This window comes from Macaca fascicularis, chromosome 1, assembly GCF_037993035.2.
Source record: "Macaca fascicularis isolate 582-1 chromosome 1, T2T-MFA8v1.1".
Taxonomy (NCBI): Eukaryota; Metazoa; Chordata; class Mammalia; order Primates; family Cercopithecidae; genus Macaca; species Macaca fascicularis.
In genome coordinates, this window is record NC_088375.1 from 40,813,371 (window position 1) to 40,841,237 (window position 27,867).

The 27,867-nt window shown below is 46.8% G+C and overlaps 1 protein-coding gene across 5 annotated transcripts in view; it reads right to left on the reverse strand.

Moving 5' to 3' along the window:
• The window catches only part of NMNAT2 (nicotinamide nucleotide adenylyltransferase 2), a 174,707-nt gene that overhangs the window by 31,973 nt on the left and 114,867 nt on the right, over positions 1-27,867 (reverse strand). For 4 of the 5 annotated variants that reach the window (XM_005540192.5, XM_074029970.1, XM_074030035.1 and 1 more), the window contains exons 2-7: positions 12,166-12,254; positions 11,251-11,318; positions 8,624-8,702; positions 5,184-5,310; positions 3,233-3,313; positions 2,499-2,543 (exon numbers count right to left, since the gene is read on the reverse strand). In XM_005540192.5, coding sequence (XP_005540249.1) covers positions 2,499-2,543; positions 3,233-3,313; positions 5,184-5,310; positions 8,624-8,702; positions 11,251-11,318; positions 12,166-12,254 — 489 coding nt within the window. Of the gene's footprint in view, positions 1-2,197; positions 2,390-2,498; positions 2,544-3,232; positions 3,314-5,183; positions 5,311-8,623; positions 8,703-11,250; positions 11,319-12,165; positions 12,255-27,867 lie in introns of those variants that run through there. The other variant, XM_074030077.1, reaches the window with a different exon arrangement.

Here is a 27,867-nt window from a genome sequence, read left to right on the forward strand (position 1 = left end):
CAAATATAATATGAGACTTTTATTTTTTAAGCCAAAGCACAAAGAGTTCAAGAGTGGGGTCTCTGCACCTTTTCTTGCAGGACCAGTGCAAACATTTAAGTCACAGACAAGCGGCCCCAGCAGGGCTTGAGATCCCACGTGTGGCCACTGGAGGGCAGCAGTGACTTCTCCCAGTTAGTCGTATGAGGCTAAGGCAAGTTTCCAGCCCACCAGCCTGTGGCCTAGGGCAGCCCTGGAGGAGCAGTCAGTTGTTAGAAGCATGTAAATAGGGTCAACAGGTGCTAATGGAACTAGGAGAAAATCGCTTTTCCTCCTCATTTAGTGTGCAAGGAAATATCAAAAAGGGGGACATGTGAGCCCCAGGGCCTTACCCAGTGCAGGAGTCGGGAGGCAGCATAGCTCCCTTCCAGTTTCTTTGGGCCCGTCTCCTTCCCCAGGTCACCCTGATTCAGGGCCACGAGCCAGAATGCACGCTGTCTGTCCACACTCCCCTCCCAGGAATCCGGGCTATGTGAAGCCCGAGCCCTGCAGCCCATCCCAGTTTCCACTGCACGCAGCCACCACCTGGACCATGCCAGGACCTGAGCCCAATCTGACAGCTGTGGCTGTTGAGCTGTCCTTTCTCGGAACCTAGGTGTTCTCCATTCTCTACCCCCACGGTCCCTTCTCCATCACGTGCCGGTAGACCCTCCCTCTCAGCGAGCACAGGGATGTGGAAGGGGACAGGCAGAGCCTCAGGGAAACCAGAGGTGAGAGGTCGGTCACTCCCCAGCTGCATTTTTGGACCCTGGTGGCTGTCTCACCATAACTCCAGAGCTGCTATGGAGCAAGAAGAGTAAGCAGAGGCCCCTGCCCCTCCCAAGGTAGCCATGAGCTACTGGAAGTGAACACAGCAGTATGCTGTGCAACATTGATCACCACTGACCTCTCCCAGAGGGGACTCCTTGAGTCAGGGTGGGGAAAGCCCGATCCACCTGCCCCGGGCACTGGGAAGACAAGCAAGGCCAAGGTTCAAGCTTGCCACAATACATCTCTGGACTAAGGAAAGAGAAATACACATTGGAATACAATGAGAAGTCCTAAGGCTGCTCTGAGCTCTGCCGGCCAAGAGACTGCGTGGGAAGGCAGCAGGTGATGGCCAGGCTGGAACTGCAGGGAAGTGGAGTGTGGGAGCTTTCAGCCCAGTCCCGGCACCTTCACTCCCATCCTTGCCTGTTGGGTGTTCTGGGGCTACAGAACCTAGAGCCAAATGCTCCTGCCTGTTTTGGGGAGCAAGCAGGAAGGCGGGTGCTCCTTCCTGTGGCCTTCAGAGAGTACCTGCTGGTCAATAAAGGATATTAAAATATAGTAAAATAATTAAGAAGTGAGGAGTTTTGAGTCTTCATTCCTTTTGTTTTTAATTCAATTTAATTTTAAGTTAATGTAACTTAATTTTTAGTAATGCCTGTATTTAAAACTGGTTCACAAAATTCCTGAAAACTTTACAAATGGTTGTAGGAAACCAACTGAGCCGATTCAGGGACACCACTGCACCTCAGGCGAAAGGATGAGACCCAGAGAAGCCCCTTGAAATGACATCACATCTGCCGGGTCTGCAGGAAGAACCAAGTGCTCAGGACAAACCCTGCCTCTCAGGATTGCAGCGGGAGCCCTGACTTCCAGTTCTTGGACAGAAAAGTACCGGGAGGGGATGCTTGGAGGATCTTTTCAGCTGGAAGTTGAAGATCGAGGGTGTGGACACCAGGCTGTCTTGCCCTAGAGCTCCAGGCATTCCTGATATCACTGACCCTTCTTCTACCCTGGTACCTGTGCCAGCTCCAGTTCTATTATGGTGTCTCCCTGCCCTTTCCCCAGCGTCTCCCACTTGTGTCTCTCACCCATTCTGAAACCCTGGGAAGATTTCAGTGTTCCTATCTGCTTCTCAACTTGCTTGTAGGGGTCATCAACGCCTTCGCACCCTGACAGCTGTGTAACCGCCCTCCACTGGCTCGGGCCCGCCCTGGCCTGCTCTGGGATTGGGTTGGGCAGGCAGCCCTCACACACAGTGAAGTGCCTTAGCCTCTGCCCAAGGCTGCAAGGGAGGTGTGGAGGTGGCTTTCAGTCCCCTCTCTATTTCTTCATCTTCACGCACTGAATGAGGAAGGCGGGGGTGCTCTTCCGCCTCATTTGTGTGCAGTGTCTGTGCTCAGAAGAAGGGTCTTTCCAACTGGTGCCAAAGCTCAAGTTTCATGTTTTTTAGAGGAAGGAGAGGCTCTGAAGGAAAAATCACCAAATGATCCAGTCCTATCTCTTGGGAGCTGGCCGGAGTCCAGTTGAGAGATGTTAAAGGGAGCTAACTATGAATGCAATCTTAGCCTGGGAACGATCCGTCTTCCGAGAGGAGACCCTGCTGCAAAACAGTCCCGTGTTTTCAAGCCTCTCTGTTCCCCATGTTGCCTGTCATGAAGGCAGGGGGCTCCAAATGTCCCCATTTTCCCCACTTTCACAGTCCCACTCACCGATCTCTTCATACCGCATCACCGTGCCCAGATTGGCATTCTCATCTAAGGAAGAAAGAAGGAAAGAAGGGCATTTAGGGAACCGGCTTCCTTGTACCCAACACACAGTCTGCCTGAGGGCCTCAGCAGGAGTCACTGGGATGGGGTGGGGTGGGTGCAAGTAAGGGGGTGGTGTGCCACCCTGCACAAGTGACACCTGAGGAGGGTGAATGGAGAGCACAGTCAGGCATAAAATGGACAGGAAGCTCTCCTCCCGCTCCAGGAGCGGCACTTCACATTGCTGGGGCTTTCAGAATGAGATAGCCTGACTGGGGAGTCAATGATGAACACACACATGCTCATGCTGAGCGCCTTCTGTTTGTTTCTGTATTTGAGTGAGCTGGCCACAAGAGCAACATCCTTACAACCTACAGAGATGGCTTTTGGGGTCACAAGAGGTGGCCGGCTCTCAGGGATTACCTGGTTTAAAGTACAAGCACACCCGGGGTGCAGAACTTTTTCACATGGTGGAATGTAGCAAGCGCCTGCAGGAAGCTGAGGGAGACTGAGTCTTTGATGTGCTCTTGTGTGTGCAATGCCTGTGTGGGGTAATACGGTGTGCACAAGTATGTGCACACACACAGTCACAGGAATTTGCGGTGGGGGGAATGTGCTTGAGGATCTTTGCTGAAGCAATGAAGGGAGGAGAGAAAGAAAAGAGACAGGACTGGGAATCAAGTTCCTTAGTTCCTCACCTACAAAGGTGAAACGCTCCACCGGTGGGCGGACACAGCAGATCCGGCTGAGGCTTTCTCCCACCTTCCCCAAGATCTTGGCTATGGGAGAGAGCAAGACAGACAGGGACAGAGTGGGAGAGAACCACTCACAACTGGCACTCATGTCGGCCCGCCATTGGGGCCACTGTAAACATCAGGGTGCATGGATGGGGCAGGAGTGGGGAGCAGGAGGTAGCAGGAGGGTAGAGAGAAAGAACAGAAATATGACAGCACAAATTTCTTCTTCTCATTCACAGTCTGAGGCACACACATTGTGAGCCCTAGACTGGAAGCCATTTTCTGGTTATGTTTATTTCATTGTTGGAAACTTGGAAAATATAGAAGAGGGAAATACATAAAGAGGAAAACTTAAGGCACTCATAATCCCACCCCAAGATATAACTACTGCCAACCTGTTGGTATATTATTTATTTTCTTTCATGTTTTAAATGTGTATTATGCAGGTATGTCTACATAAATTGGATCAGATTTTCCATTTAAAGGCCATATAGGCGGCTGGCTTCTTTCATTTTCTATATCATGAACATTTCTTCCCCAGGTTTGTCCCAAGCCTATCCTTAGCTGCTCCTCCCACTGGACAGCTACACCCACATCCAAGGAGACTCAGCAAAGTACATGTTTGGAACCATTTCTGCTGGGCTAAGGCGTTCCTTCCCATGCAGATGGTCTTTAGAATCATCAGACATCCTATTTGGCTGAGAGGGATCTGGTTTTCAATTATCCCTCCGGGCTCCAAGCCAGCAAAATTTTCTGAGCCCCCCACATGTAGCTGTATGCAAACTGTGAAATTCTGACTCTTCTTTGTGAATTACCCTGTTTATAATAGACCAATAATATAATAGCTTATGGTCTCAAGGCTTGAAAAGTAATATCAGAATCTGTCTCTTGGAGTTGGCTTGGAAGAAAATTTCAGAGCATGGACCTCGGAGCCTGCCAGTACTGAATATGAATTCTAGCTCTTCTACTTTTGAGCTGTGTGACAAATCAGCAAATCACTTTTCTCCTCTGAATCTGTTTTTTATTTGAAATGAGAACATAGTGTCTATATCACAGTACTACTGCATTAAATAAGAACGCAGGTAAAGCACGAGCATCATTTGGGCACATAGTCCTAGGTCTGGGGTATGTGTTGGTGCTCTCTGTCACTGGATTGGTGGCTAAGAGTGTGGGGATTCTGGGTGCAGACCGCCTGGGTGTGACTCATGGCCCTGCTTCTTCCTCACTGTGTGACCCTGGGCAAGATCCTTAACCTCCCTAGAAGAGGCAGAGAAAAATGCTCCATTTTGTACATTCAATTCCCAGTTAACACAATTATTTCTTAAAATTCATGTATGTTTTTGAGACAGGGTCTCACTCTGTCTCCCAGCCTAGAGTGCAGTGGCACAATCCCCCACTCCCTGCAACCTCTGCCTCCTGGGCTCAAGAGATCCTCCCACCTCAGCCGTCTGAGTAGCTGGGACTACAGGCATGTGCCACCATGCCTGGTTAATTTTTGTTGTTGTTATTATTATTATTATTTGGTAGAGGTGGGGTTTCATCATGTTGCCCAGGCTACTCTCAAACTCCTGGGCTCAAGCTATCCACCCACCTCAGCTTCCTAAAGTGCTGGGATCACAGGCGTGAGCCACCAGGCCCGGCCCTATGATTATATTTAAATGCAAGAGAAGAGTGCACACCACCACCTGCCTCTCTCTGATTGTGACTGGTTTGCTCTGATGCTCAGTATTCAGGGTTCTCAAAGTATTGTCTGTGGACTAGCAGCATCAGCAGCACCTTGTTAAAAATACAAGTCCTCTTTCCCCTCCCAGACCTACTGAATCAAGTTCTGGATGGATCCCAGCAATCACTATTTTAACAAGCCCTCCACATGATTCTGAGGTTTGGGTACCCCACATCAGTGTTCCCCTACCTGCAGTGGGCTTGGTGGGCACGTTGCTGTTCTGGTAAATGGGCTGGGGGGTCTCGTTTTGTGGCTGTCCGATCACAGGCGTCATGGAAGGTGTGTTGACATTGGAGAGGATGCAGCCAGTCACCCTCTAGGGAGAGGGAGAAGAGTGTTATTAGCCACATGACTTTGAGAATCATTTCAAAGTTATTTCCAAATGGTTATCTGCTTGTCCATCATGGAGAGGCCACCCAGAGCTGAGGAAGAGCCCTGGGGATGGTTCTAGACCCAGCTGCATCATGTGGTCGCTAGGCTGGCAGGAGTAGCTCAGTAGGAAAAGCATGAGATGTGGTGTTATAATGGGTCCTGGGGCCAAATTTGGGCTCTGCCTCCTGGCTATGTGAGCTTGGACAGTTACTTCATCGCTCCTGAACCTCAACTCAGGAGTCTAACCATATACCCGCCTTTTCCAATTGTGGTCGGGTCGCACAGGCGAGCATATGCAAAGTGCCTGTGGGGTGCCTGACACATGGCAGGAGCTCCGTCAGCAGCAGGCGATGCTGGAACCTTCTGTGTAACATGAATATCTGCCCTCCCCAAATGTTTCATGGGGCTCAAATGAGATCATGTCTGCAAAAGGGCTCTGTAAGCTTGGGAAAGGTCATACAAACACAAGGCAATATCACCACCTGCGGCTTCTTCAGGCCAGAGTTGTCAGTAACACAGCCAAGCAAGAGGGAGAGCGGTGCCAGGCAGCACAGGATGTGTTTGTGCTGCGGGAAGCAGGGTGGGTGGGTTCTGAGCACTCTCTCGCCTGCTCAGTGTGAATACACATGCCAGAGCCAAGCGGAAATTCTGTGTGCATTATCCATTGTCCTGAGTTATCTGCCAGGCTACTCCTCGCCAGTGCTGCAGAAAACACAGAGCTGATAAGACAGCATTCCTCACAGCTGACCCACTAGCAACCCCACTGGGCCGAGGTGACGGGGAGAGTGGCTGTTGGGCAACAGAGAAACAAAGGATGAATTCCCAATCTCTTTAGCTTCACAAGGGCCACTGCTTATTCGAGGTTTCTTTATTCCCAAAAGCCAGCTGCCTGGGTACCCACCACCCACTCCTGCACACCACCCTTTCTGGATTCAGATTCTGCTGCCAGGGGACCCCCAGGCCCAAGGCTGGGGTGATCTTCTAGGCACCTGTTCCACAGGCCATCCTGTGGGCAGAGCAGTGTGTGAGTCCTTCTCAGCCCTAGAAGGGCAGGCATTTGTCCTGTGGGGTAACCTGTCACCTTTGTAAGACTCCTGATAGGAGGAGGTCACGTCTGACCACATCTGGGAGCCAGCTGAGGTGGGTACCGTGGGATCTTTTCACCTCTCGGTGGGCTTCTTTTCCCAGCTGTGGCTGGTGGGGTGGAAGGGGTGGTCTGCCTCCATGTATTATTTCACCAGCAGAAAAGAAAACACTGCATTCCTGTTTCCTGACTGGTCTGGTAGCTGAGGAGTTTCTTCCTCTTGCTGCACTGTGGGTCCCATTTGACTTGTTCTATCTCAGAGAAGTAGAAAATGGCTGGCTGCACTCCCTGATCCTGCCCTCGCCAGCCCCCATGGGCTCCTGCGTTCTCAGAGGCCTTGACATTGGAGAGTTGTCCCAAGTCACCTGTTAAGTCATGCATCTATCTCTGCGGTTGGTCTACTCTGCATGCCGGGAACACCTGCCTCATGCTTGCTAGGAGTTTGAAGGCTGAGAGTTCTTAGGAAGCAGCTCCAAGCTCTTACTCCAAGGCAGGGGGGCCAGCAGTGACCTACGTTCTTTGACAGCCTCTGCCCATTGCTGAAACAGCTGGGGCTCCTGGTGGAGCTTCTCTGGCCTAGACTCATACCCTGGGCATGAGTAACACAGGTAGAGTTCAGGAAGCCTGGGCATTTAGACAACAAATGATAGCCAGGCTTTCCAGCCAGTATTGCCAGCACTGAGGAATGCCTGCAGGGTCCCCATTCCTCCCTTCTGTCGTGGAGCCTGAGGCTTCTGTGTGACCAGAAAGAGCACAGGCCCACGGGTACTTCCCAGGTGACATGTAGTGTGAGAAATAAACTTGTGTGAAGTCACTGAGCTTTTAGGGATGTTTGTCATCACAGCACATCTTTGCCTATCCTGACAGATACACTCTTACACAGTGCCTTTCATTACTGCTATTGTGGAGACCAGCACAGAGGAGCAAGTCAGTGTGGCCCCAAGTCAGCCTCCTTTGAAGGGGACCAGAAGGGTCAGGATGTGTGAGAAAGGTTCTGAAAGCCAAAGGGAAAGGAAATTAGTTTTCTCCAATTGCATGGGGGAGAAAACAACAGACAGAGAACAGCCAGCTGGTCCTCTTTACCTCACTTGCCCTTGGCTCCCCAGGACAGAGCTCTGAAGCTCCACATCTGTTAAAATAAAGCCTGGCTGTGCACCTGGTGGAGTGTGGGGTGGTCAGGGGCTGCTCCCCAGGAAGGACATGGTGACAGGCCCTCTGGCAGCAAGGACACAGATGGGACAGAGGCTCTCCCTGTAGGAAGGCAGTGCCAGGTGGATGCTATCTGGGGCTGTGGAGGGCTCTGCTGCAGAGTCCGTGGAGGCGAGCAGAACTGATTGTTTGCTGTCGTGGTTGGTCAGGCTTCTCACCGTCGGTGGCATTGCTTTTCGTCCTGTCACTGTGGCGTTGATGGGTTGGCATTGATCTGGGAAGGGTGCTTCCTGCACACTCTGGCCAGTGCCGCTGGCTGGTATGGAGCCCATTCTAACCTGGCAACCAGCCCTGAAGTCTCTGCAGCCCAGCCACAGGCCCCAGGCTCCAGTGGGGAATACAGAAGCTCTCGCCTATCTGTGTTCACCAAACACTCACTGTGTGTTCTCAGATATGTGGTCTCCCCTCTCTGCTCCCTTTCACGCACTAATGAAACAGGCATCAGACACCGTCTGCCCATGGGGCTCTTGTGAGGAGGAATGGGTGGGAATGGGGTGCAATGACTGGCAGGTGTGACGTGCCAATGGGGTCCCCACAGGCGGGGCACGGGGCTTGGCTGCTTGTACCTCCCCTAAGTGCTCCTCTCTTCTCCTGCCTTTCGTTGCCCAGTCTCCTCCTCCCTCACTTTCTGAAGTCCTATCACTGTGGTCTCCTTAATCCCACCTTGAACTTGCTCCCAGCTGATAAAAGCTGCCTACCATACCCAGCAGCAACGTCCCAAATGGGAAGTCAAGACTGAGGGTGGAAGACAGGGAGTAGCCCCTGGTGCTACTCGGGGTTTCTCATTCATTGTTCTTTGTGCTATACACAGGCTGGTCTCTCTCGAAACAGGCAGAGAAATAAGAGGCTGAAAGCAGGTCGAGAGGCCAGCAGCACCCTCTCCTCTCCTTGCCTGACTTCTGCGGGTCCAGCCCCTCCCCTGCAGCCTGGTGGTTCATGCATCCCCAGGCTCAGCCCAGCTCACCTTCATGAGGTCCCGGTGGTGTTCCAACACGCTGCAGGTCGTCTGCCAGGTGTCCTGGTAGCACTCCCAAGGGTCCACCCTAACATCATCGGAAAGAAATTTCTCTTGGTTTCTGTTCTCATACTCTTTCCTTATTGTTTCCTTCCAAAGATTATAGCTCAGGAAGCATGGAAGACCTGGCCATACCATGTGCTTAGATCTTGAATCAGATAAAACCCAGGTGTGAAACACTTTTCTGAGCTTCAGTTTCCTCCTTTGTAAAATGAGAAGAGCATGGTATAGGCTTATGAGAAGAGATGCTGGTGCCAGTCTGCCTGGGTTTAATTCCAGCCTCAGCTCTTTGCAACTGTGTGGCTTTGGGAAAGTTATGTGATCTCCCAGTGCCTCACCTTCCCCATCGGTAAAATGGGAATAACAACAGTAACGAGCTTACGGTCTTGTTAGAAAGGCTTGGTAAGTTTTATGTGTATAATGCTCAGTACAGCATCTTGCTCCTATTATTACCTACAAAATAAACCCTCCTTTGGACCCTTGAGGGTTGTGACAAGGATTAGCTGAGCTGGGCCTTTGTCAAGTGGTAGCCAGGCTGCAAGCCCTCGAAAATCAGTCTTGCCTGCCTCCCTCTGCAGTGAGGTGCTTTATGGGTGTGGAGGTGAGGCATGGCAGGCAGATGAGAGGGCGCAGACCCAGCAATGGCCAGCCCCTCTGAGATACTGCTTGTGAAGTAAGCAGGGATCCAGCCCCAGACGGAGGCAGCACTGGGCCTTAATTGCCAACTTAATGATTTTTTTTTAGACGGAGTCTCGCTCTGTCACCCAGGCTGGAGTGCAGTGGTGAGATCTCGGCTCACCGCAACCTCCACCTCCTGGGTTCAAGCGATTCTCCTGCCTCAGCCTCCCGAGTAGCTGGGATTATAGGCACATGCCGCCATGCCCAGTTAATTTTTGTATTTTTAGTAGAGATGGGGTTTCACCACATTGGCCAGGCTGGTCTCAAACTCCTGACCTCAGGTGATCCGCCCACCTTGGCCTCCCAAAGTGCTGGAATTACAGGCATGAGCCCCCACACCCTGCCTTCGCAAACATTTTCTTAGCAGTCGTGCATCCCCTTAACACCACCACCCTACCCCACCACCCCACCTAAAGTGCCCAGAGGTGAGATCTCACTAGCTGAAAACCCTTAGAGAGTCAGCTTGCCGTTTGCCCGGAGCCTAGCTCCCCCTAGCCAGGCCCTGTGCCCGGGAGCGCACCTGTGCCAGAGACAAACACTTCATCTGGCTAAATGGGCTCCCAGTGTTAGGCACCCCATCTCAGCCAACCCTCATCTCTAGAGGCAATGCTTAGACTCCCTAGTGATCTCAATTCTCAGGATTCTGATTTTCCAACCTAGAACAGCCCAGGGAAGGTGGTAGGCACTCAGTAGTTGTTGAATGAATGAGGGAATTATTCCAGAATCTTCTAAGCACATCCAAGCAGTAACAGTCTCCTGCCCAGTGATTTCCTCACTGGACCCTTATTCAAGGTCCTCAGCATCCCCAGAAGATCAGGAGTTACAATGTTAAGAGGCTTCATTTCTAATCCTTTCTTCCCTATGGATGTATCAATGTATCATTGCTCAAACCCTTTGATTTCTCTGGGACTGTTTCTCACCTGAGAAAAAGCAGCCGTCTCTCTACCAAAGCTTTGTCGTTAGGGGGATGAGAAAGTCTATAAAGGGCATGTGCTTCTCACACAAATCACTGTGCACGAATGGCAAGGATCACTGCTGAATTATTACTGTCGCTTCCCTTCACTGCTCTCATTCCCGCCCACCCTACTCTTCCCGGGCGAACTCTCTGCATTCCTCATTCTGAGGTCAGCATCCCGTCACTTCGCCCCTTTCATGGAAACCTCTAGGTGCTGCTTATTTTTCCATAGAGGGGGAAATTACAGCACACATGGCATGCCATTATTTTTTTTAAACATCATCTTCCCATGCAAATTATAATGGTAGGAACTTTGGGGAGCATCATTAGCATAATTAGTGGAAGCTTGCTTTAATTACACTGCAAGCTCAGTGGAGGGGTTGGGGTGGAGTTGCCTTCCTAGCAGCCCGTCTGGCCAGAAAGGCATTGAGCAGGAAAGCCACCTAGTGGGTGTGATTTGGTGTGGCTGCCGTTAAGGGCAGACTCGCACCTCTCTCCTGGGGCCAGTGTGGGGCCCTTAGGCAGCCTGAGTTCAGGAATGGGAAATTGCAAAGGCCGGGGAACATTCCCTGAAAGGTAGTGAGGGTTCATGGAAGTTAGTGGGAATGAAAGTGAGAGGCATTTCTGATTTTCTGGTCATGCTTCACCCAAAACCCAGTGATATTTCTGGAAGCTCCAAGAATCACGCCAGGACTCAGAGATGCCAAAACAGGTGCAACATTCAAGCTCTTTCTTTACTTTCATGGGCCTCATAGTTTGGTTCAAAAATAAAGTTACCGGTATCCCTGGAGGTCTACGTATTGCCTCCACAAGGCTAGCATCTTGCCCCTGCCTCCCCATCCTTTCAGGATCCAAATTACTGCTGGAACTCTTCTTTTTTCCCCACCTCACTCCCAGTAAGTCTCCGGGCCACCTGCCTCTGGCATCTTCAGGCCAGTCCTACCTGATCCAGTCGGAATTCTGGACGGCCAGCTGACACATGATGAGACGGTGCCGGCTTGACACGAGGCCCTGGGAAGCAACAGAGCAATCATTGGGAGACTCCCTCTGTTCCCCACAACATCCTTGGGGTACCAGCCCAAGCCCACCCATTGTTAAGGTGCAGCCTTTTTCCAGTGGTGAGAGGGAATGAGGGATGTGACCCCTTTACTTGTCCGTTTGCCACAGGCAGGCCTGGAATGGTGGTGGGGAAAGGAAACGAATAAAGGGTGTGTGGTGTATACCACCCCAACAGGGTCGATAGATGAGCCTCCATTTGCAAAGCAGCCCCTCTGTGCCCTGCAGAGATGAGACTTAACTCAGCAAATGTGGCCTTGTCTTATGACTCAGTCTGGCTCGTTAGGTGAGTTTTCCCAGAGCCCACCAAGGTGCATCTGTGGGAGAAAGGGGGAATGATGGGTAGAGCTCCTAGATTTGCCGGAATATGTGGTAGGGAGGGATGGGCAGGGAAATGAATTTTAAATCAGACTATATGAGGCATAGGCCATTTTCTCCTAAAACCCTGAGAAGACTTGCCCAATGCAGCTCAACCCATAACCAGCTGCCAACCTGGCATCCACCATACCAAGCCACACCCGGTGGGTGTTCCTGCTCCCCTTTCAATGAGTCCTGACCGGCCTGTGAGTGGCTCTATGGTCATGGACAGCTGGTCTTTCCAGCTGCTGCTTCAACACCCATCCACTCAGGTCCAACTGTGGTCCTGAGATGGGAAGCAGGATGGATGCATGGACCTGGGCATTTTGTGTCTCCAAGAATCTTAGCAGAGACAGAGTTGGGGCAGTTTTTCTGCCAGGAACTATCAGGCCAGGGATGGGAGGGCGGGAGTTGAAGGAGGACAGAGGCACAGGAAGGAACCCACCTGTTTTCCATAGGAGTCGTGGACAGGGGAGACAATCCCGCCAATCACAATAAACCTTCCAGTTTTGTGCAGATAATCCCTGGCTCTTTCTAATTAAGAGAAGAAATCCATACATTATAAAGAAGAAAGGCATGGATTAAAGGTGATAATTGAAATCAATATGCTCAGCTCTGTAATGCTGAGGTTTATTTCCCATCTCTCTTGCCATTTAAATAGAAAATGTCAACTTTCAAAGCAAACATTGGTGATTCAAAAGGTTACAGAACCAGATTTCAGCCCTCAAAGCAAAAGGATTTAGAACTCAGAGTTTTAAAAGTCCTCTGTGGGAGGAGCCAGTGTAGCTCAGAGGGATTTAAAACAAGCGCCTCATTAGCAGCCGTTAGAGCTACAGATTGGAATTTACCCCTATTGTCACTTGCAGAAATTATAACGTGGAGGAGTAGTGTTTAAAAAAAAAAAAAAAAGCCTCCTTATAATATGAAAGATGTGCTGATTGCCTCATCTAATTATTCAGAAGAGAAAAACCACCAAAACAAATTTAAAGGGCCTTGTAGATAATTACAGAGAATTAGCAATCAACCCAGAAGACCATCATCTTAGACTTGGTTGAGACGAAAAATTTGGCCGGATAAAAGCCTTTTATCCTTTGGAAGGTATGCAATATTGCTTTTTCAAATCTATCAGAGAAACTCAATTTTATTTTCGCAATAAATTTCGGCAAACTAAGAAGGGGCTGAAAAGTCTGGTTCTATCTTACTTCCAAAAAAGTTCCTTTTAAGAATGTCAACAGAGGCCGGGTGTGGTGGCTCACACCTGTAATCCCAGCACTTTGGGAGGCCCAGGCGGGTGGGTCATGAGGTCAGGAGTTGACGACCGGTCTGGCCAAGATGGTAAAACCCCATCTCTACTAAAAATACAAAAATTAGCCAGGCGTGGTGGCAGACACCATAATCCCAGTTACTCCGGAGGCTGAGGCAGGAGAATTGCTTGAACCCGGACGGCAGAGATTGCAGTGAGCCGAGATCATGCTACTGCACTCCAGCCTGGGCAACAGAGGGAGACTCCGTCTAAAAAAAAAAAAAAAAAAAAAAAAAAAAAAAAAAAAAAAAATGTCAGTAGGGCCTGAGCTTATCCCACTGAGGAAAAATCTGGCATGGAGTTTACAGTGAAGGAATTTTTAAGTAGAAGGGAGCCTGGGCAGCAAGGCTGGCTGTGTAGTTTACAAGCAAGTTTTCAGAATGACTTTGCTGGATTTCTTAACACTTGAAAAAAAGATCTCACCATATTTGCTTCTTTTTCTTTCTTTCTTTGTTTTTTGAGACAAAGTCTCACCCTGTTGCTTAGGCTGCAGTGCAGCGGCACGATCTTGGCTCACTGCAACCTCCACCTCCTGGGTTCAAGCAATTCTTACGCCTCAGTCTCCCAAGTAGCTGAGATTACAGGCGTGAGCCACCATGCTTGGCTAATTTTTGTATTTTTAGTAGAGACAGGTTTCACATGTTGGCCAGGCTGGCCTCAAACTCCCAGCCTCAAGTGATCTGCCCGCCCTGGCCTCCCAAAGTGCAAGGGTTACAGGCATGAGCCGCGGCACCTGGCTGCTTCTTTTTCTTTCAATGTGAAATTTCTTAGATTTAAAAAACAAATAGACTATTTTTAACACCGTTTTAGATTTACAGAATAATTGAGGAGATTGCACATGGAGTTCCATATATTTAGACTCTTCCCACCTTTTTACCTCCCTCCATGCACAGTTTCCCCCATTATATTAATAATTTTGCACTAGTGTGGCACACTTGTTATACTTGACAAATCGATATTAACACATTATTAACTATAGTCTGTAGTTTACATTAAGATTTACTCTGTGTTGTAGAGTTCTGTGGGTTTTGACAATTGTATCCCTCATTATAGTATCATACCCAGTATTTTCATGTCCCTAAAAATTCAGTGTTCCACCCATTCATGCCTCCTCTTTTCCCAAACCCCTGGCAACCACGGATCTGTTTACTATTTCCATAGATTTGACGTTTCCAAAATGCCATATGGTTGGAATCATACAGTATGTAGCCTCTTTGGACTTGCTGTTTTCACTAAGCAGTATGCATTTAAACTTCCTCCATGCCTTTTCATAGCTCGACAGCTCATTTCTTTCTTTTTTTTTTGAGATGAAGTCTCGCTCTTGTCTCCTAGGCTGGAGTGCAGTGGCACCATCTCAACTCACTGCAACCTCCGCCTCCCAGGTTCAAGCGATTCTCCTGCCTCAGCCTCCCGAGTAGTTGGGATTACAGGCCCCCGCCACCACACCCAGCTAATTTTTGTATTTTTAGTAGAGATAGGGTTTCACCATGTTGGCCAAACAGGTCTCAAACTCCTGACCTCAGGTGATCCGCCTGCCTCGGCTTCCCAAAGTGCTGGGATTACAGGCATGAGCCACCGCGCCCTGCCGACAGCTCATTTCTTTTAATAACTGAATGATAGTCTATTGTCTGGAAGTACCTCAGTTTAGCCATTCATTTACCAAAGAACATCTTTGCTGCTTCCAGTTTTTAGTGATTATAAATAAAGTTGATATGACATTCATGTGCAGGTTTTTGTGTAGACATAGGTTGGGGAATCTACACAAGGAGCCATATGAATCACATGGTAAGATTATGTTTAGCTTTTTAAGAAGCTGTCAAATTGTCTTCCAAAGTGGTTGTGCCATTTTATATTCCCACCAGGAATGAATGAGACTTTCTGTTGCTCCAACTTATTACCAGCATTTGGCATTATTTGGATTTTGATAAGTGGGTCACTCTGATAAGTGTGCCACATTTGCTTTTTTTTGCTAGAGTCTAGCTCTGTTGCCCAGGCTAGAGTACAGTGGCACCATCTTGGCTCACTGCAACCTCTGCCTCCTGGGTTCAAGTGATTCTTGTGCCTCAGCCTCCTAGGTAGCTGGGATTAAAGATGTGCATCACCATACCCAGCTAATTTTTAAATTTTTTAATAGAGATGGGGTTTCACCATATTGGCCAGGCTGGTCTCGAACTTCCGACCTCAGGTGACCTGATCGCCTCAGCCTCCCAAAGTGCTGGGATTACAGGCATGAGCCACTGTACCCGGTCCCACATTTGCTTTTTAAAAGAGTTGTAGTACTTCACTTGTTTTCAGATTTTATTCTGAGGTCAAATTAAAGGCCTTGCAACAATCTCTTCTGATACTTGAAGAAACTGCACAGCCTCTCCCTGTTTCTCTTGGGCCTTCACACTCCAGTCCTCCTTGGGGTCATTTCTATCTGGCCTTTGGCAGTCACAGACCCTCTGCTGCAATAAACCAGACCTTCTTTACTCTCCCTGTTCTCCAAATAGTGCCTTCTCCTAACTCTTCACTTCCCAAGCACTTCATTCAAACCCAGCTCTACCCTACCCCACGTCTAGCATGCCTGCCCTGCCCAACATCCTCCTGCTCTGGACTTATTGCCCGGCCACCTCACTAATCTCACTATGCATCCAGTGCAGTCCAAGGGACCTGGAAACTGTTTCTGTAAAATGTCTCCTTTGCAAAGTTGTTATGAGGATCAAATCAAATTACAAAAGTAAAAGTGCATAGTGCTAGGTGGTTTTACTGGAGAATTCCACCAAACTTATAAAGAACTAAAACCAAGTCTACATAAACTCTTCAAGAAAGTAGAAAAGGAAGGAACTCTTTTTCTTTTTCTTTTTCTTTTTTGAGACGGAGTTTAGCTCTTGTTGCCCAGGCTGGAGTGCAATGGCGTGATCTCTGCTCACTGCAACCTCTGCCTCCTGGGTTCAAGCGATTCTCCTGCCTCAGCCTCCTGAGTAGCTGGGATTACAGGGATGTGCCACTATGCCCGGCTAATTTTGTATTTTTAGTAGAGACGAGGTTTCTCCATGTTGGTCAGGTTGGTCTCGAACTTCCGACCTCAGGTGATCCGCCCACCTTGGCCTCCCAAAGTGCTGGGATTATAGGCGTGAGCCGCCATGCCTGGCCTAGGAAAGAACACTTTTCGATTTATTTTATAAAGCCAGTATTACCCTGATATCAAAACCAGGCAAAGATAGTACAAAGAAGAAACTACAGACCAGTATCCTTTATGATTGAATACTCAAAAATCCTTAACAAATGTTAGCAAATAGAATCCAGCTATATATAGAAAGAATTATACACTGTGACTAAGTGGTATATATTCCAGGGATACAAGGCTGTTTTTTCAGTATTTGAAAAATCATTCAATGTAATCCACCAGCAAGCTAAAGAAAAATCTCATGATCCTATCAATTGATACAGAAAACGCGTTTGACAAAATTCAACATTCACTCATGACAAAAACTCTCAGTATAATAGGAATAGAAAGAAACTTCCTCGACTTGACAAAAAGCATCTGCAAAAACCTGCAACTAACATCATACTTAGTGGTGAAAGATTGAATGCCTTCTCCCTAAAATCAAGAACAGGGAAGGACGTCTGCTCTTATTGCTGTTATTCAACCAGAAGTTCTAGTGCACACCATGAGACAAGAAAAGGAAATAAAAGCCATACAGATAAAAAAAAAAGGAAAATAAAAAACCTGTCTCTATTTGTAGATGACTTGATGATCTACCTAGAAATCCCAAAAAATTTACAAGGAAACTCCAGCAGCTAATAAGTGAGTTCATAAGTTCATAACTTATCACAAGGTCATAAGTTACAAGATCAACATAAGAAAATTAATTGTATTTCCATATGCTAGCAACAAACAAATGGAAATCAAAATAAAAATACAAAGCAAATGTTAATCAATCAAATGAAATACTTAGGTATAAATATAATAAAACATATATAGGGCTTATACGTTAAAAACTATAAGATACTGATGAAAAAATCAAAGATCTAAATAAATGTAGAGACATATGCATTTTAAATCTTAACTGAGAGTCCTTTTCAAGGATGCCTTCAACCCTTTATTCCCATATGCACTATATCTATGTTGCCTCTGTGAACACAGGAAAAAATATTTGAATTCAGTGCCATGACAAATAGCAGAAGATGCTGATAATCCTGAATTTCTTTGGGTGATCATGCTTCTGTTGAGTTGGATGGCATAGTCTAGTGGTTAGGAACAACAACAAAAAAATAAAGGGACATACTATGTTATGGATTGGAAGACTCAACACAGTCAAGATGCTAATTCTCCCCAAAAGGATATATAAATTTAATGTATTTCCTGTCAAAATTACAAGATTTTTTAAAATGTAAATATCAACAGAATTCTAAAATGTATATGGAAAGTTATAGGAGCTAGAATAGTTCATAGCAGCTTTATTTGTAATAATCAAATACAGGAAACCACCCAAATGTCTTATAATAGGTAAATGGTTAACTAAATTGTGGTACGCCCATAGCAGGGACTATACTCAGCAATAAAAAGGAAAAAATTGGCTGGGCACTGTGGCTCATGCCTGTAATCCCAACACATTGGGAGGCAGAAGTGGGTGGGTCACTTGAGGTCAGGAATTCGAGACCAGCCTGGCCAGCATGGTGAAACCCTGTCTCTACTAAAAATACAAAAATTAGCTGGGCGTGGTGGGTGGCACACACTTGTACTCCCAGCTATTTGGGAGGTTGAGGTGGGAGGATTGCTTGAACCTGAGAATTGGAGGTTGCAGTGAGCCAAGATGGTGCCACTGCACTCCAGCCTGTGTGACACAGTGAGATTCTGCTTCAAAAAATAAAAAAATGGCCGGGCGCGGTGGCTCAAGCCTGTAATCCCAGCACTTTGGGAGGCCGAGGCGGGCGGATCACAAGGTCAGGAGATCGAGACCACAGTGAAACCCCGTCTCTACTAAAAATACAAAAAATTAGCCGGGCGCGGTGGCGGGCGCCTGTAGTCCCAGCTACTCAGGAGGCTGAGGCAGGAGAATGGCGGGAACCCGGGAGGCGGAGCTTGCAGTGAGCCGAGATCGCGCCACTGCACTCCAGCCTGGGCAACAGCGTGAGACTCCGTCTCAAAAAAAAAAATAATAATAATAAAAAATAAATAAATAAATAAATAAATAAATAAAAACAAATAAAAACAAAAAAAGGAACACATTATTGATATGTGCAACAATTTGGATGGATCTTTAGTTCATTATGCTGAGTGAAGAAAAGGCAATCTCAAAAGTTTGCTCATTATATGATTTCATTTATATAACATGGTCAAAAAGTTGTTCAAAAGTCTGGACATTTCGGCTCATGCCTATAATCCCAACATTTTGGGAGGCTGAGGCAGGAGGCTCGCTTGAGCTTAGGAGTTCATGACCAACATGGGCAATATAGTGAGACCTCTGTCTCTTAAAAAAAAAAAAAAAAGTGTTAAGAAGATTAGTGCTTTCCAGGGGTTAGGGATGGTGGTTCAGGGAAAGGGGTAGGTATGACTTTAAAGCTGTAGCTTGTGGGAGATCTTTGTGGTAAGGAGCTAGTTCTATAGCTTACTTGTGTTGGTTCTGTAAATCTACCCTTTTGATAAGATAACATATAAACTATACATACACCTTATGCCATTGTCAGTGTCCTCATTTCAATAGTCTACTATAGTTACAGAAAATATAACTGTTATGGTCTGAATATCTGTCTCTCCAAAATTCATATGTTGAAATCTAATCTCCAACATGTTGCTATTAAGAGGTGGGGCCTTTGGGAGGTGACTAGGTCATGAGGGTGGAACCCTCATGGATGGAATTACAGACCTTATAAAAGAGGCCTGGGGGACCCCATTTGCCCTTCCATGTTGTGAGGACACATAGACGCCACCATTTAGGCTGGGCACAGTGGCTCACGCCTGTAATCCCAACACTTTGGGAAGCTGAGGTGGGTGTATCAGAAGGTCAGGAGTTCGAGACCAGCCTGGCCACTATGGTGAAACCCTGTCTCTACCAAAAATACAAAAATTAGCCGGTCTTGGTGGCACGTGCCTGTAGTCCCAGTTACTTAGGAGGCTGAGGCAGAAGAATCGCTTGAACCCAGGAGGCAGAGGTTGCAGTGAGCCGATAGTGCACCACTGCACTCCAGCGTGGGTGACAGAGCAAGACTCCATCTCAAAAAAAAAAAAAAGAAGGCACCATTTATCAGGAACAGGCCTTCACTAGACACCACATCTACGAGGGCCTTTATCTTGGACTTCCCAGACTCCAGAACTGTAAGCAATAAATTTACGTTATTTATAAACCACCCAGTCTAACGTATTTTGTTACAGCAGCCCAAATGGACTAAGTAATCAGTAATCACTAGGGGAAACTGAGTGAAGAGTACATGGGCTCTCTCTGTATTAAACTTGCAACTTCCTGCAAATCTATAGTTATCTCAAAAAAAAAAAAAAAAGGTTTTGAAATGTTCATGGTAAATTATAGAACACTGCAATTTTAAGGTGGTGGTGTGCAAACCCAGGCAATGGCAAGCAAGCTGGAGGAGTTAGATGCTTCTGAAACTTTATTTCTGCTCATACCTTTCTATCTTTGCTGCTGTCTAGATTCTAAGATTTTGGTTTGTTACATTGTGGGTTATGTTGTCTAAAGTTGTGCTTCTTAAACTTTGATTTACATATGAATCCTCTGGGGGTCTTTTTAGAATATAGATTCTGATTCTATAGGTCTGGGATGGAACCTGAGATCAGAGTCAAGATTAGCATGAGGTAAGTGCGGCAGATTTGTTTAAGTGCTGAGTCAGATCTCGCTTTTATTTAAAATGTTGATATTTTGTGTATCATGGATTTTTGGCAGTGATTTCGGTATTTTAAAATATTGTTTATCTTGATTACTGAGTTTTGGGGCACCTCCTTCCATTTTGCACTATAGGCGGCCATCTCTCACTCTAGTCCCAGGCTTGCCTGAGATTCCGCATTTCTGGCAAGCTCCGAAATGAGACCAAGGCTGCAGGTCTGCAAATTATATTTTAAATAGCGAGGGACTAAAGACAGGTGGAGCAGCCCCTGCCATGTTAGAATACCCATAAAAGAAGCTCTCCTCCCTTCCCCACTCCACCACCGTCTTCAACTTGCATGACAAGGGCATTTCTGCACATTGGTAGAAAGCCAGCCCATTGGCAAAGCTGTAGCTATGGCCCTGGAATTTAATTTCATGCCAGGCTTCCCAAAATGAGGTCTATTTTTGTCCATCAGTTCTGCCCCAAAAAAGGAGCCAAATTACTCTAACATTGGACATGCAAGTCAGACCCGTTCTGCATTTGGTCACCATCTTTGCTCCTGTGCTCATGGAGGAGGACCCCATGACCATTGCCACATCCTGTCCTCAGGACCGTGAGGGTCCACTGTGTCTCATGGCTCATTCCAGGCCACTTGGAAACAAGTAAATCTCCCTTCCTTATAGCTTGTGCTGGATTCTTGGATGTCCAGCCAAGGACAGACACAACACACAACATGAGTGATTTGCCCATTAATAAAAATTCATGAGAGACTGGGCGTGGTAGCTCACGCCTGTAATCCCAGCACTTTGGGAGGCCAAGGAGGGCAGATCACAAGGTCAGGATATTGAGACCATCCTGGCTAACACAGTGAAACCTCATCTCTACTAAAAATACAAAAAATAAAATAAAAATTCGCCAGGCGTGGTGGCAGGCACCTGTAGTCCCAGCTGAAGGCTGAGACAGGAGAATGGCGGCGTGAACCTGGGAGGCGGAGCTTGCAGTGAGCCGAGATCACACCACTGCACTCCAGCCTGGGCGACAGAGTGAGACTCTGTCTCAAAAAAAAAAAAAAAAAATTCATGAGACACACATATCCTCCTGGCTACTCAGTGAACCTGGCTGACATGTGTAATCTACTCCTTCCTTCTAGGGAGTTAGTGGAAGAAACACTGCGGTCAGAACATCAACACTAATTCCATTTTTCCTTTTCAGCTGCAATTAGAAATGACCCCTTCTGAATTGTAGTCATAGCTGGAGCTGCCTGTATTTTCCTTGTTTGTGAATTTCACGAAGATTATCTGGATTTGTAAACATTCTAAATTTTAGGAAGACCAAGTGCTGGATGATAAAGGAAGAAACCAAGATTTGAGTGCCTCTTAGCAGGGTTATTCCTGCTAAGGAGTTAAGAAAAAAACTTTAAGGAATCATCCCTGTGGCCTCCTAAACTGAACCTTGAGTGTTCCCTAACAAAAATTTAATGAGTGCTTATTACGTTGAAGGCTCTGTGCCAGTCGCTGTAAGGGACATAGAGAAGTAAGACACAATTCCCATCTCCAAGAAGCCGAGGTTTCTGATGGGGGACACAGCATACACTTTGCTGAAATAATAAGACACCAAAATGAACAGCAGAGACATTAAGTGCTATAGGACTTCAGGGAGGGAGTCATCCAGTGGGATAGGGTGGCCTAGGAAGCCTTCTTAGAACAGATTAGACCTAAGCTAGAATCCAACAGCAGAGAAGAGGGTGTTATTAACTATGTCTTTTTATTTTCTGTATTTTGATGTTTGACATTTGGGGACTTGCTGACCCTTGAAGGGAGGAATTATCCCTCTAGCCAATTCCTAGGGATAGTAAATAACTGGCCCTTGAGCACACTTTTCAAATGCAAACCAACCAATCCAGACCAACCACCCCCCAACCACCTTCACCACAGGGCTGTCACACTCAGGGTCACTGTTCCCCTACCCTAATCTCCCCAAGGCTAGGTACCAAACAACTAGGGATATCCCCTATGCCCCAGAGGCTGCTGAATTTATTTAAACTAGGCAAAGGACAGCCTGCCTCACCTGTCATTCCCAGAACCACAATCACATCTTTTGCCCTTGTTTCTCCACTCCCTCTGCCTTCTGACTGACCCTGGAGCCTCCTTGCCGGCCCCTTATGGCTCAGTGTGCCCCGTCCTCTTGGGACCTGTGAATGTAACAACTTTCTTTTCAACAGCAGCCATCTCCTGATCTGTTGGCCTTGTCATATCTAAGAAATAATAAAACCTCAATTTTAAAACAGAAGGAAGATACTCACTCCAGGGGGACAAAATGAGGTGAGCAGATGAACTGAGTCAGGAATGAAGTCTCTAAGCCCTACTGAAGCCTCCTTTTCTTGGTTTTGTTTGAAGAGCAATGATACCATTTTCATCCATTGTCACCAAGGGTGTCTCACCCTCCCCCACACAGCCGGAGCACCTTTGCAAAACTGAGGGGAAGAGGCTAGCTGGGAAGAAGGCAGGGAAGAATTAGGCCAAATCAGGAGGTTATTGTGTGCCAAACCAAGGAATTAACTTACTCACCATTTGTTGGTGATCTGCTCTGTGTTAGGTGCAGTGTTAGGCACTTTGGTCTGTATTTTCTCATTCTAAATTTCACAACAACTCTGTAATAGGTGTTATAATCACTGTTTATCACTGTTAGGTGATATAATCACTGTTTTCCAAATAAGGAAGCCAAGGTTCAGAGTCATTCAGCAGTTTTGCCTGAGATCACAGAGACAGGAAGTGGCTGTTGGAATTTGAAGTGGGATTTGAACATAGCATTTTTGACTCTAAGGTGAGTGCTTATTCGATTTGGTCCTTTAGTCCCAGATCCTTCCGTTCCAGTCTGGATAGTTTTGGGAAGCAGGGAGTTAGGTGCTCACATTCTTCAGGGAGCATGAAACAGACAATCCTACCAGGCCCTCCCTCTTCAAATTGTCCAGCCTAAGCCTTAAGACAGTTTTCAAGTGAGATAGTTCTACTTGAGTCTGAAGTCAGTCTGAAAGCGTAGTATGGTCCACAAAGTTTGATCCATAGATGGGACCACAGGAGCCTACCATGCCATCCCTTGGAACTGTTAGCTGAGTGGGCTGAGGCCCCCAATAAATACAGGCTAGTTATGGATTTCCTCTCCACAGGGAGCAATTTTCCTTGCTCTTCCTCCAGCTAGCCAGTCATGCCTAGGCCAGCCGTCTACTAACACTTGTCCTTAGGCCTCTGGGCAGAGAATGGGGGTATACCAGCACAATGCCCTCTCCCTGCCCTTATACCCTTTACTCCAATGCATTGTGGAGCCAGCATCTTCCCAGGCTTGTGTCTGTGATTCATGACAGCAGCTGGATTTCCCAACTTACCAACACTTAACGTGACTTGTGTCTTGGGTATTTCAGTTTGAAGCTGGGTGGAAGTTTTCTAGGAAGACAAAGGAAATAGGAAGTGGTGGAAGGCATTTCTGGAAGAGGGGGCAGCACATACAAAGGCATGAAGATAGGAGATTTTTCAGGTATTGAAGAAAAGATCTATATGCCAGAAAGAAAGATGTATGTAGAAGAAGGTAAGGCTGGAAAGAAAGTGGGGAGATAGCATGATAGGAACTGGACTTTTTTAGGGGAAACAATTGACCGCAGAAGGCACATGATGGCAGCTGGATTTCCCAAGGGGATGATGGGTTACCCACATCTGGTATGTTCTTCTACCCAGACTCAGTGGCCAGTGGCTGACCAGCAGAAGGGGTGGCTGGGCTTGCATGCATATAGAGATCAGGATGACGTCCCTAAACAGACTTGCACAGAGCAGCCCTGCAAACCTTAAGAAGCTCCGCTGGCCGCTGGCGACAGAACCCTGTTTTCTTGACCATCTGCACCTCCCTCCATACCATGTGCCTCAGGCTGTCTGAACTCACCAGAGAGAACAACATACACTTCCCAGAGCCCCTTGCAGGCCTGAATTTCCTCTAGTTCCTGGATTTCCATCTATTTGTCTGGCTTTTGCAGCCACTACTTGCAGCCCTGTGCTGGCCATCAGGGAGTAACACAAAGTGGCGCAGTTGCTCCCTCATTGCTGCTGATCTTGTTGGCTACACTACCTCTGGCTTGGGAGACTTTGAATTCCTTTGTCCTCACAGCTAGGAAATGATTTATGACCCTCCCTTCCATAACTGTCACTTCTGCCAGACCATGCTGATATGCTCCGGCTTGTAGGAGCCACTCCAGAAGTGTGGCCTCTGTTCAAATCCTTTCCACTGGAAAAGCTACCCAATTCCCATCCCCCATCCTTTCCAAATCAGACTCCAGGCTTCTTGGAATTCACCCATTGTTGAAAAATGCTTTTTTTGGGGTATATATTTCTTCAGAAATGGAAACCTAAATATATATGTAAAAATATGACACGAACTAAATACATATGTAAAAATACGACACAAAACCAAGGTTTCCCCTTCAGTGAAACTCAAAAATACATGAGAGAATTCTTTCAGAAACCCACAGACTATGGTACTAAATATAGCTGGGCGGGGGGTGGAGTGGGGCGGGGGATAGAGTGGAAGGTGAGGAGGAAGGAATGAACACAGGAGGAGGACGTGTGATGCAGAAGCCCACCATGGCTCCGCAGTGGAGTATCAAGTCTGTGTCATTCGCATGGAATCGGGCTCTATTTTTAACTACATGTCTATTTTATTCTACTCTTTTATTAACCTTTCTGAGTACAAGTGTACCACATAGGCTTCTTAACATAGGGACAATTCGAGCTTTGAAATAGACTTTATCCAGGAGATAGCTGTTTTTCTTGGGTAAAACAGGTGACAGAATATTCAGCACAGATTCCTTTTTGTGAGGGTATGGCCTTGCTGAGGCTGCAGTGCGGGGATGTTTGGAAAGGTCAAAGGTTGCTTTTTCCCTAAAGAATGACATTGGAAAAACAGTTTCCTTTACAGCTTTTTTTTTTTTTTTTTTTTTTTTTTTTTTTTTTTAAGAAAGAGTTTCTCTCTTGTTGCCCAGGCTGGAGTGCAGTGGCATGACCTCGGTTCACTGCAACCTCCACCTTCCAGGTTCAAGCGATTTTCCCACCTTAGCCTTCCAAGTAGCTGGGATTACAGGCGTGCGCCACGATGCTCGGCCAATTTTTTGTATTTTTAGTAGAGATGGGGCTTCACCATATTGGCCAGGCTGGTCTCGAACTCCTAACCTCAGGTGATCCACCTGCTTCGGCCTCCCAAAGTGCTGGGATTACAGGTGTGAGTCAGCACGCCCGGCCCCTTACAGCTGTCTTATTTGTGTTTATCTTCCCTCTCTATTTCCCCTAGTAAGAATATCTTCATGGAACAGAGTCCTCTTCTAGGGAACCAGCTGTCCAGGTTTGCGGGGACTTTCTTGGTTTTAGCACTAAAAATCCCATGTCCTGGGAGACCTTAGTCCCCGACAAACTGTTGGTTGGTGCTGCAGGCTGAATAATGGCCTTCCAAAAATGTCCACACTCTAATCCCTGGAACCTGTGAATATGTTATCTTAACATGGTAAAAGGAATCCAGATAGCCCCTGGAAGCTAGAAAAGGCAAAAGAATGGATTTTTCCAGAAAGAATGTTTTCTTCCAGAAAGAACATTCTTTGATTTTCAAACTTCTATAAGATCATAAATTTGTGTTGTTTTAAGCTAGTAAGTTTCCAGTAATTTATTGCAGCAGCAATAGGAAGTGAATACACTTGGTTATCCAGCCCCTCCCTCAACCAGGAAGCCCAATGAACCGCTGAACCACTCATGCACTGAACCGAAGAAGCTCAATTACTGCAGAAGTGGAGAAACAAAGTCAGCTCATTGAAAATGTACCATGTGTGAGAATTTCAGGGACACAGAAAGACACAGTTTTAAATTAATTCCACTGTTATTTTGGATTTTCTCTAAAAAATCTGAAAGTAAAGAAATGCACAATAACCTACAAATGCCCCAAAATAAAGCCTTTGTAATTCCTTAGGTTAAAATACTAACCTCCACCTAGAGGCAACAGAACCTGTTTACAGGTTCAGGTTTAAATCCTGCCCCAGGTGTCACTAGCTGGGTGACCTTGGGTGCCCAACTAGTTACTCAATTGCTCTGGCTGCCAACTCTTATCTCTAAGCTGGAGGTAATAATATTAATCTGGCTCACAGTGCTGTTAGATAAATGGTATAAAGAGTTTAGCACCGCACCAGCACTCAGGGACGTTGGACATATTTCTATTTCCTGAGGAAGTCCAATCACCCCTTGGGGAGGAAAGTAGAGGGGGACAGGGAAAACTCAAAAACTCTTTGGAAAAAAAAAAAAACAAACGTGCAGCTTGCCAATGTGGGAGTTATTAAATCTAAGAAGATTTTCTTTTGACCAGCAAAGCTTGTCCCTGGCCTGGCCTCAATGAGATGTTTTTCTTGGTCTTGCTGCCCCTTTTGTCCTGCTGTCCCTTAGAGAGAGCAGATGTTTCCTTTCCGGCTTAGAAAGCCATCTCTAGAGAATGAGGGTCTGACTACAACCAGACCCTGATATCTTCTCTCCTCTTTAAGTGAAACCAAACAAAGGGTTCTTTTTTTTTGAGATGGAGTTTTGTTCTTGTTGCCCAGGCTGGAGTGCAATGGCGTGATCTTGGCTCACTGCAACCTCCGCCTCCTGGGTTCAAGCGATTTTCCTGCCTCAGCCTCCTTAGTAGCTGAAATTACAGGCACCCGCCACTGTGTCCAGCTAATATTTGTATTATTATTATTTTTTTTAGACAGAGTTTTGCTTCTGTTGCCCAGGCTGGAGTGCAATGGCATGATCTTGGATCGCTGCAACCTCTGTCTCCCGAGTTCAAGTGACTCTCCTGCCTCAGCCTCCCAAGTAGCTGGGATTACAGGCTCCCACCACCGCACCTGGTTAATTTTTGTATTTTTAGTAAAGACAGGGTTTCACCACATTGGCTAGGCTGGTCTTGAACTCCTGACCTCACGTGATCCGCCCACCTTGTCCTCCCAAAGTGCTGGGATTAGAGGTGTGAGTCACGCGCCTGGCCTAATTTTTGTATTTCTAGTGGAGATGGGGTTTCATCATGTTGGCCAGTCTGGTCTCGAACTTCTGACCTTAGATGATCTGCCCACCTCAGCCTCCCAGAGTGCTGGGATTATAGGCGTGAGCTACCGCACCCCGCCCACAGTATTCTGAGTAATGTCAGAGCAGCCAAGGTTGGGGAGGGCGTGTGCTGCACTTGGGCAGATTTTGACGGACTTTAGAGCCTCAGCTGAGGTGTGTTTGGATGATGGATGGGGGAGAGCCGCATGCAGGAACGTCAGGCTGGTCCACAGTTCTCCAAGTTATTGACTGAGCTCTGCTGGCATTGAGACAGAGGAGGTTTCTGCTGCGATGGACGACATTGCTTTGAAAGATTTCATGTGTCTTATGGAAGTCTCAGAGCTCATAGAGGATTTTGCTGCTTCTCCCTCAACTGACCCAGAGGTATGATCCCAGTGGACGCCAGCATGAAACAATCTTGAAATGGTCTTTAGGATTCTGATGTGAAATAAGACACCACTGTGTATCACTTAAAGCAAATGTTTTTAAAATGCCAATGACTAGTGCTGGTGAGGATGGGGAAGTGTACATGCTAACACATGGTTGACGAGAGCATAAATTGATAAAGCCTTTTAGGAGGGCAATATGGCAGTCAGCATCTAACAAAATGAGAGATGGGCATGACCTCGACCTGGCACTTCCACCTCCAGGAATCTATACTACAGGAAAAACTTGCACATGTGCACAGAGATGTATTCAAAAAGATGGTTCACTTCAGCATTATCCGTAATAGTAAAAAATCGAGAATAAAAAAGGAAGCTGTTACATTTCGGTACCTCCATTTGAAGGAATATTATATAGCCATTTAAAAGAATGAAGTAGATTTGTCTAATCTGACATGGGAAGATCTCCAAGACACATCACTAGATGGGAAAAAAAATATCAAATCACAGAACAATACCAAGTAAAACTGTGAGTCTAAAGTAACTTCAGATAGCGATGA